The sequence below is a fragment of the Gastrolobium bilobum genome, unplaced genomic scaffold (assembly GCF_033153095.1).
Source record: "Gastrolobium bilobum isolate Gb01-03AN ecotype WA unplaced genomic scaffold, APGP_CSIRO_Gbil_v1 utg35897, whole genome shotgun sequence".
Taxonomy (NCBI): Eukaryota; Viridiplantae; Streptophyta; class Magnoliopsida; order Fabales; family Fabaceae; genus Gastrolobium; species Gastrolobium bilobum.
Genome location: NW_026895456.1, coordinates 136,677 through 146,625, shown reverse-complemented (window position 1 = coordinate 146,625; position 9,949 = coordinate 136,677). Strand labels below are relative to the sequence as shown.

Sequence of the window (9,949 nt, the reverse complement as noted above, 5' to 3'; positions counted from 1 at the left end):
CTAATAAGTCAATATAAATGTTTTGGTAAAAAACCCAACGTTCATTTTTTTTCTTCTTCCATGTGCCACTAATATTTGAATGGGTATAGGTATCATTCTGAATAGTTTAATCTCTGATTCATATTCATTTCCAAAGCAACAGAGTTGGTGTCACACATTTGAGTGTTCTAATCTAAGAGTGAGTGAGAGAGAGAGAAAGGGCAGAGAATTGTTTGTTAACTGTTTGAGTTTTTGTTTAACTGTGTTTGTTGCGCGTTATGGGTGAATCATCAACATGTCTTGTGCGATCGTTCTCCACTCCCGCAGACACTTGTTCTAAAGAGGTGAGTTTTTTTTTTTTTTTTTTGTCTCAAAATCTCAACTTTCACACGCTTCTGTTCTGTTTGTCCGAAACCCATCTCTTCTTTTTTTGTGGGTATGTTTTGTTACTGAGAAATGGTGATCTTCTATGTTTGGTGTTGGTTGTTGAGAAACCCCAAACCGAAAGTGGTAAGAGGTTAGACTGTCTGTAACTGCCGTGTTTTGTTTCGAATTTAGATTTTAGATTGCATTTTCTGATTTCTCCTATGAGGATGGCCCTTCTGCAACTTAACAATTCTGTTAAAGCGTTACTATAATTACTATATATATATATATATATATATATATATATATATTTGTGATGACGGATTCGAATCTAGAAAACAACTCCTTGAAAAAATGCAAGGGTATTACAAGGGTTGCGTACGATGATTTCCTCGCCCGCACCACAAGTCGGGTTTGATGGAAGTGTTTTCTATATACATATATATATTATAGTGCACTTCTTACATCTTGATTTTTCATTCCAATATTGGTTGGTAGTTTCCTTTGCCAAAGTTCTGGGTTTTCCTCTAATTCCACCTCACGTTGCTCTTGTCGAGAATAGGAACCACGAATGGGTGTTGATGGCACTGGTAAATCCATGAATGTTATCCTTCAATTAAGGATACTTTTTTTTTAAATGCATCTATATGAAAAATTTTAATTTTCTTTTCCAGTTTTCAGTCTATGATGACTTGCCATATTTATTAGTGTGTTTTTTTCTTCCTATTTTTTTTTTTTTTTTTAATTCTAGGAAAACCCCATTCGTATGCTTGGAGAATCTATCTCTTTTGGGAGGTTTATGTCCGAAAGCCTTGATTGGGAGAAATGGTCAGCATTCTCACAGAATCGTTATGTAGAAGAAGCTGAAAAATATTCAAAGCCAGGTTCTGTTGCTGCGAAAAAAGCCTACTTTGAGGCTCATTACAAGAAAAAGGCTGCGGAGAAAGCAGCTGCATTGATTGAAGAAGCAAATGCTCAAGCCAATGGAACTTTTGATTCAGAAACTCAGGAAGGAAACTGCATCGACTCGTCCCTGGAGATGAGGTCGAAAACTGACAACACTGTGACTGCCAATGAACAGCTGGATAAAGATACTGTTAATTTCCAAGTTGTTGATTGTGCTAATACAAATCAATCTAAATGTGACATTGGACAAAGTGATTTTGACATTTTGAATGTGGACAGAGCAAAGGATGTGCCACATCCTCGCATTGATACAAATCTTAATGTGGAAAACTGCATGCTTGTTGATAATTCTAACCAGTTTGATCATGTTGAAGTCCTTAAGAATATCGCGGTCCCAGTAGAAGAGAGGATGACTGATCCTGTAAATTCTTGCTTTCTTTCTTTTTTTTATATCTAATTTCCTTTTATTTCTTCAATTGAGTAAGTTTGTAACTGTGGCCATTCTATACATTTATGGTAATGATGCTGTAGGGTACTGCTGGTGAGGAAGTCTTGGCTTTGCCTCTCAAGGGAAAACAAGTAAATTCTTCAGAAGAATTATCAAACAAAACTAGGGCTGCCACGAAACTTACTCATTCTCTTGATAAAAAGAAGGCTGCTGCATCTGTACCACCCAGAAGTGGAACAAACTGTGGTTCAAAAAGTAAGAAGCTTGTTGGAGACTCAGCTGAGAAGAAGAGACTAACTGCAGGTTCGGTCCACATGTCAATCAATCTTCCCGGTGGGGCTGGTGAAAAAAGCAAAACAGTTGCTGCAGCTGTACAATCCAGAAATGGCATAAACAGTTTTTCAACAAGTAAGAAGTCTGTTGGAGGCTCAGTTGAGAAGAGAAGAATAACTGCACAGTCACTTTACAAGTCAATCAATCTTCCATCTAGCACTGGTGTAACAAGCAAAACAGCTACTGCTGCTGTTAAACCCAGAAATGGAATAAACCATGCTTCAAAAAGTATGAAGTCTGTTGGAGACTCAATTGAAAAGAGACCAGTTGCAAGGTCACTGCACATGTCAATCAATCTCTCTTCTGGCGCAGGTCAAACAAGTGAAACAGCTTCAGTGTTTGAACCTAATAGAACAAAAAATATTCATTCCAATTTGGTCAATATTTCCAAAAATCAACATGTGTCATCACAGACATCAACTAAGGTATTAACTTATTACTTATCCCATTTTTTTAATTTTTTTTTTTGTATCTACATTTATGCCATGGTTTTTTAAGAACAAAATACACAATAATCTCGCTGGAAAATTGTGCTGGTTGATAAAGATTTTTTTTCCCTTTCTTCTTCAGGCATCTCATGGTTTGTTAAATCAAGCCTCAGCAAATCCCCCTTCTCAGGGTAGAAGGTATTTTGTCTTCCGAACTTTTTTTCATTTATCTGCTAGAATACCTTCCTAATGATCTAGGCTTCTGCTGCATGCAATGCATCATTAGAAAATATCACTGACATGATCAGATTTGTCTTTGTCAGGACTGAAAGACTACAAAACAAGTCTGTGTTTGGAGGTGTTACAGCAAATGCAAAACTTTCCTCCATTTCTGTTGAGTAAGAGCATTTTTCAAGCTGCTAATATATTTTAATGTGCACTTTGTGGATTGATACATGTAAATGTAATCATTTTAGGAGCTACAGACTTCTCCTAATAAGCATGCTTCACTAGCTTTATTATTTCAAACACTTTACAAATTCGAAATAAAAAATTCAAACGTGCATAGAAATACGCAAGATCTTATTTATATGTTTTCTTTTTTCCTTCATGAATTTGGGAACAGCTGCCTGAAACCTGCAAGCATCACCAAAAACAGTCCAAGAACTCCTACCATATCAACACCTTTTAGATTCAGAAGTGAAGAAAGAGCAGTAAAACGCAAAGAGGCAAGTTCTAATCCTTGTCCCTTACACTAGCTCTGCAATTTATTGCAACACTAAAGCTCATACTAGCTTTTCCATTTTTGTATTTCAGTTCTTGCAGAGGATGGATGAAATTAAATCCAAGGAAGAAGAGAAAGTTCAGCTGCAAAGGACACCCAAGGTGAATAATTTTATTATCCTATTGCTAGTACAATGATTTACCTTGTTTCATTCTAAAGTATATATCTATTCATTTTGGGACCGGCTTTATGACCTTCTTTGATTCCATTGACCTGTCAGTTCCACGTAATCTGTGAACCATTAATCTCTGTGGATAGATTCCTACCTGGAGATTCTTTTTTTCTCGTGATATATAATGTTGTCCTTGCTATTTTCTTTGATTCTGGGAGATGTTCTTCATTTTCAACATTGAATTTTATTTATTTTTATTCTTTTCCAGATCTCTATTACCCTGCCCCGGTCACCAAAACTTGTGAGGAAAACATGTTCTAGTACAGTCCAGGACAACAACAACTTTGGAAATTCATGGAAGCCTCCAATTAGCACCAATAATTCCAAACGTATTACAGAAAAAATTAACCGAACAAGACAATCAGTAACTGCATCATCAAATACAAGAGAAAATGCGTCTCCAAATATTCAGCACTGAGAACATATAAAGGGTTCCCTGAGCCTGTGTTTGAAGAACATGCTGTCAAAGGCAGTAGTCTGAATTGATCCAGTTGAGCTTTTGATCATCATATTATTAAACAGTGGTGAAAGAGTATACTGTGCTTATGATCTGATTATAAGAGGATGATTAGGATAGTATATGTCCTAATGTGTTTTCACATTTTGAAGTGAAATTTTGTAGTCTTTAAAAAAAAATTGTATTTATATCAGAGTTAGGAGCATATCAGAGTTAGAAACAAGTCTGTAACTAAGCTAGGTTTAGGCTATCTACGTAAAGGGAAATAAGGGTCTTTGTATAATCTTAAGTTGCATTACTTTTTCTGGATAAAACTACCTTTGTATTACTTATTAAAAAAAAATTACCTTTGAGCAATAATCTATAAAAAGTGATACTAAAGTATGATTAAAATTCCCCATGTGTTTGGCCGGAGGGAATATATCGTTTGAGCAATAATCTAACTAAATCTTTCCTACTTTAGTCTTATCTGTAGCCAGACCAAATAATAGTTGTCATTTGAAAAATATTCAGTCCTTTATACTTTTGGTCAACACGAAGTTACAATGCATACTTTTGAAAGCAAGTACTGGAATAAAATAAAATAAGAAGGATGCAAGCTTATTAATTAAGCTTAATATTTATATCATCATCCACTTTTATACATGCTGCATTTTCCAAATTCTTGATGATTGGAAAAAGAATAACCCAACCCTTTGAAGTTGATATTCTTCAATAATAGATGAAGACATGTAGTTAGCTACAAGCAACTACAAGCATTAATAAATTGTCCTTTCATGCATGAATTTTGATTTTTGTTGAAGATGCAAAAAAGGGCTGGGCTGATCATGCTATGAATAGACCTTGATCTATTACTAAATAATCTGCTGAATCGTATATGTGGTTTGGAACTTCAGTGATAAGCCCTGGATCATAATACTCACACATCCCTATATTCTGCAGACCAAAGTTCATATTATAGCATTCACCTTGTAGCTGATAGAAATGTAAGTCCTCATCCAAAGGTGCAGAAGCTGCCTCACCTCCCAAAAGTAGGTTTCTTTGGTAAAACTCCATATCCAAAATGGAACTGAGATTAGATCCCTGCGTTTTCAACCCCAAATTTGTAGTGGAAATTGGTTCTGAAGATTGACCATTGATAATAAGGCTTCCGGGTTGAATAGGAAAGGTGTCAACTGCACTCCCTTTTGAACTCACAGAACTTGTGTAATCACTCTTGTAATCAGAAAACAAAGGTTTTGTTTCTATACAAGCAGCAACCTCTTCCTCCGTTATAGAGGGAGTGGAACTAATTGAAGCAATTGATTGTTGTGATTGATCAACTTGGATGTGATGCTGCTTAACATGTAATGGCATGGAGCATTTCTGGAACTTGTGTTCTTTTTTGAGTTGCATTTCTGGAACTTCAGTCCAAGAGTACTGTGTTGGCATGGTGCAATCAAACACTGCATGGTTTGTATCAGTAATGTTACCAGTGAAAGCTCTTCCTTTTTCTGCCGTGGTGGACTGTGAAACAATTCCCTTGGGATCACCTTCATGACTTTTACTTTCCATGCTTTGAAGTTGTGGTGTTCCATCTGAATAACTGTAGCTGTCAATTGAAATATCATTTTGTTGCTTGTTTACCGAGTTCTGAAAGCCAAAACTTGCTAGATCTTTTGAAGGTAAATCTGAATGCTTCATTCCACTTGAGGAAGATTTTAGATCGTTTTCTTTCTGAAGCCTACTCAAGTAAAGCCGGTATTTCTGCAAAACAAAAATATTTTTATTGGGAACCTGAGTTTTAAACTTCTAACTCAAGGAACAACACTGAGACAATTTTTTTTCCCTCTCCTATTGTTTTGCTTTATTAAGTTTACTAAAGGATCTGCATCTAAGTTGTAATATTTCGAAGAAACATTTGTACAGGACCAATGGTTTGGAGGTTACTAGAAACAGCTTATGGATGAGACATAATCACGGATACAGTAAGAAATATTAAAAAAACCAGATGCTTATCTGAATATAAGATATTATACATGTTTCTTTCTCAATAGTGTAAGGATAACATTCAAGTAGTGTAATTATAGCATCACCTGCAAGTGGCTAGCAACATTTTCTCTAGTCAGCCATGGAACATTCATCAAATCTAGTATTTTCTTCGGACCAACTTCTGCCAAACAACAATTATTTGTTACAGATAATCTGTGTGTGAAAGATATGATGATGACTACATTAACAAAAGGATTATGCTCGGGAGTCACAATTTTATTCATTGAGGTACCTCTAGGTTAATCATAACAACTAGATTTATAGAAGTCACAGTGTTGATTACAAATAACACTTTGTAGAGAACCTTGATAAGAAACTTACTATCAAATCCAATCTGATTCACTGCTTTAACAAACTTCTGATGAAGATCTACAGACCAAACTACTCTAGCTTTCTTTGTGGAAGATGGATCCAGAAATTCTATGTCATCATGTTTGTTATCTACATCTTTTCTTTTCTTCGTTGAGGTCATATCTTCTATAGCAAACAGGTTCCCATCATCAGACTGCTCTGATCCATTTCTCAATAAGTGAATGCTTTCAAAACTCTCAAAGCTTTCAAATTCTCTTGCCTCATGTATCCTTTTTCTAAAGACATGTTGCCATATATTTCGCAGCTCTTTCATCCTTATAGGCTTAAGGAGATAATCACATGCTCCATGTTGAACGCCTTTCATTACCCTGCTTGTTTCTCCATCCACAGACATCACTGAATAGCATTGCAAAGTTTGACTTGTCAGAGTGTGGACTTTCAATTCAATGTGATCAAAGGATTACTATGATTATATCATTTAACGAAAAACTTGAATATATTATTGATAGAGAACTGACTGATGACAGGAAGATCCATCTCAAGTCCAACATGCTCAAGAAGTTTGAAACCATCCATGTCAGGCATGTTTACATCACTGATCACTATATCATATCCGTCCTTCCTTTCACGAAGCAAGTTTAGAGCATGTCTTGCTAAACAACATGTAGTCACTGAAGCAAACAATAGACAAGAGTCAAAATGATTAATCTAGCTGTCACTAATGTCTTGCATTTCAAAAACCACAAAAAAGATGTACAATTTCATTTATTCAGATTAATTCAGTTACTTGCTATATTTCTATAAGAATTAACCTCAGATGCCACTGTGTAACGCCTTACAACTTGCAAGGATCAACGACTGTCCCCACACACTAACACGAGACTTTAACTTCCCAAGAGGTCACCCATCCCAGAATTGCCCTAAGTCAAGCACGCTTAACTATGGAGTTCTTCCGTTCCGGGCTACCGAAAAGTAGATGCATCTTGTTATGTATAGGTATATCAATTAATTCTTATAAGCTATTCCAAACTGTGCAGTCTCATACTTGCACAGTCTTTGGAATCCCTCTCTTTCGGGTGTCGATTCGATTCATTCATGCATGTAACCCCCCGCTGGAAGTCTGTCAGGAGCCGCTCCTTGTCTGTGCCTCTTTGCACCGACGATCACTCCCCGCCCTCGTTAGCGCTCGGGATGTTACACACTGCACCAACTATACTCTCACATTTAAGCTAGTACATGTTACCAATGGATGTGAGAGTGGATTACCAAAATGGCATATTAGTTCCAAAGATACTATATGCAATGCCAAAAATCAGGAATCAAATACGACATGGGAACTACTCCATGCCCTTATCTAGCTTTTTAATAGTAGCAGAGATTGCAGCATAGAACCGGAAGCTAATCATTTGATTATAACCCTGCTTTATCTAATAACTTTTGTGATCTGAACTTCGCAGCAATTCAAGTTTTTGATTATTGAAAAATTAAAAAGGATCATACTTTAAAATTTCGTAAGATTAATTTACCAAGTAAAAGATAAAATTAAACCAAAAAAACTTTTTAAAAGATGCAAAAAATAAAATAAAAAATGCTTATGTTTTGTTTCTTTTTCCTTTTAATCTTGAGACACATTCATTAGAAACTCAAGCATAATAACATCACCTTCACAACTCATCAAATAATAAAATTCAGAAAATTAAACCAAATCTGGAAACAAATGATCATAGACAACAGAGCAAAAGTGTCCAAGAATATTTTATATTAACTTTGAAGATCCTTAGTACGTGAAATTAATACCGGTAGCTTAGCATATATAACAAAAGTGGCTTTGTGTAGAAAGAAAAAAAGGAACCACTCTTGGCTGAAACAAACAAACCTTCATAATTGCACTTCTTGAGCATCTTTTCAAGGATCTTCAGCCATGTTGGATCATCATCCACGACGAGAACTCGCAGACCAGCAGGAAAATCGCGTCGAGGGGAAGGGAAACAACCATTATCCATTTTTGTGAGAGACAAAAGGATCACTTCTTCTGTTGTGAGTTCAGAAAATGATTGTGTTTTTGCTTGTTGGGTTTTAAGGTGAGTTAATAAAAAATAAAAGGAAAGACACAAACTCAAACACACACATTCAGAGAGAGAAAGCACCAACGAATAGTATATATCCCTTTTGGTTTGGTCCTACCTACAACTTCTGTGCTAAAATAGTAGGAACTAGGAACAGTGAATTATATTTTATTTATTTATTTCAAGAGTTTAATATTTCTCATATTATAATAGATAAAACTATCTCTTATATATACGTAAAAACATGTGAAGTCATATGAAAAGAAGAGAGAAAAAAATAGTTATAGACCCCATATTATATTTTTATACATGTAGAAGATAAAATTATCTTCTATAATATAAAAAGAGGAATGTTATATTTACAATTTTTTTGTTTACAAATTATACTAAGTATTATACTAAAAAAAAAGTATGACCGGTCATACTTCAATTAAGAGTGTATAACTGGTCATACTTAGTATAATTTATAAAGAAAATTTGTAAACGGATCATTCTCCGTATAAGAAATATTAAACCCTTATTTAATTGGAAAATGTGTCTCTCGTAATGAAATCTACTAAAAAAAAGAGAAAAAAAAAAGAATTTTACCTATTTTTTATAGATTTTATTAATCTTGTGTTAAAGGAGATAAGTTATCTCATGTGATAGAGATAAATTTATGGGCTCCACCACCTAAAAAAAGAAAAAAAAATGACACAGTTATCAAAGAATATATGTAAGAGGAAAAACTTTTGTCATGTAACATAAGAATAATTTTTTTTCATTTTTTATACGTGAAATAATTTGTCTCATATTTATCTTATGTTATACATAAGTTTAACGAAGTTTAACGGGGGTAAACATAGACACGAAAAAGATATACGTGACATGAGATGAGAGCTTGGCAACTTTACCGCCGAAAGATAATGGGAATTGGAGGGAGAGACTGCGTGGCTTTAACGAGTTTAGATTGAAAAAAATGACACTGAAGAAAAGAAAAGAAAAGAAAAAAAAGGCAAAGTGCACTGACGGGAAGATTGTTCAAATGAAGAAGGCATCTCGGGCTTGATAATATTGCAAAAGCTAACTCAGTTAATGTAACTCAGTTAATGCAAGGGACAATAAATTGTTACGGAAATATAAAAATTACGATCTTTACTTGCTAGCTTAAACTTTAAGGTGAGATAACTCTTAAAGGCGTAGCTCAGTTGGCAGCTGTTACAATGAGAGGCTAGCTCAAACGGGCCGTACCCCGAAAGCATAGTGTCCGGAGAAGGTTGAATGAAGATACCTCCTGGCAATGTACCCACAAAAAAAAAAAAATATTCAAGGTGAGATGATTGTTTATGATATTAAATTATAAGGTTATGAATTTCAACTTTACCGTCCCAATTTTTTAGTGGAATCAAATCATCGCATTAATGAACCTCTACAATATTGAGGTTTTTTTTTCGTAAGCATATTGAGGTTTTAAGTTCAAAGGTTCTTACGTAAAGATTGTTTATGACAAATAATAATTTTACATTCTACTATTGCTCACTTAGGATTATACTATGTAACATACATAAATTTAATACAAATATAATTAATATCAATCCGACGTGAATTTTTATTAGTGTTAGAACATTGAGTATAAATATGACTTCAAATTTAGGGATAAATTATTTTACTTATCTTTTTTTTTTGTC

General features: G+C 34.7%; 2 protein-coding genes and 1 long non-coding RNA gene across 5 annotated transcripts; 2 read left to right on the top strand and 1 right to left on the bottom strand.

Moving 5' to 3' along the window:
- The first annotated feature begins 257 nt into the window (after nt 1-257).
- LOC133312675 (protein WVD2-like 7) lies at nt 258-2,357 on the top strand. Its single transcript, XM_061513919.1, has 4 exons — nt 258-323; nt 1,097-1,672; nt 1,783-2,306; nt 2,345-2,357. The coding sequence occupies exons 1-4, from the start codon at nt 258-260 to the stop codon at nt 2,355-2,357; spliced, it is 1,179 nt and encodes a 392-aa protein (XP_061369903.1).
- A 63-nt stretch (nt 2,358-2,420) lies between these two features.
- On the top strand, nt 2,421-3,182 carry LOC133312670 (uncharacterized). The gene is made up of 4 exons (XR_009751719.1): nt 2,421-2,457; nt 2,603-2,658; nt 2,784-2,858; nt 3,086-3,182. It is a non-coding gene; the product is annotated as an uncharacterized LOC133312670 (long non-coding RNA).
- Nucleotides 3,183-4,369: 1,187 nt separating this feature from the next.
- Nucleotides 4,370-8,224, bottom strand: LOC133312810 (two-component response regulator ARR11-like). 3 transcript variants are annotated; one of them, XM_061514079.1, is made up of 5 exons: nt 8,093-8,224; nt 6,735-6,887; nt 6,226-6,612; nt 5,949-6,025; nt 4,370-5,619 (listed from the first exon to the last, which is right to left on the bottom strand). In XM_061514079.1, exons 1-5 carry the CDS (start codon nt 8,217-8,219, stop codon nt 4,699-4,701), a joined length of 1,665 nt encoding a protein of 554 aa, XP_061370063.1. In that variant the 5' UTR covers nt 8,220-8,224; the 3' UTR covers nt 4,370-4,698. The 3 variants fall into 3 exon arrangements, with proteins under 3 accessions (XP_061370063.1, XP_061370068.1, XP_061370076.1); XM_061514084.1 differs by having other exon boundaries at nt 5,949-6,022; XM_061514092.1 differs by lacking the exon at nt 8,093-8,224 and adding an exon at nt 7,004-7,096.
- Between the last annotated feature and the right edge of the window lie 1,725 nt (nt 8,225-9,949).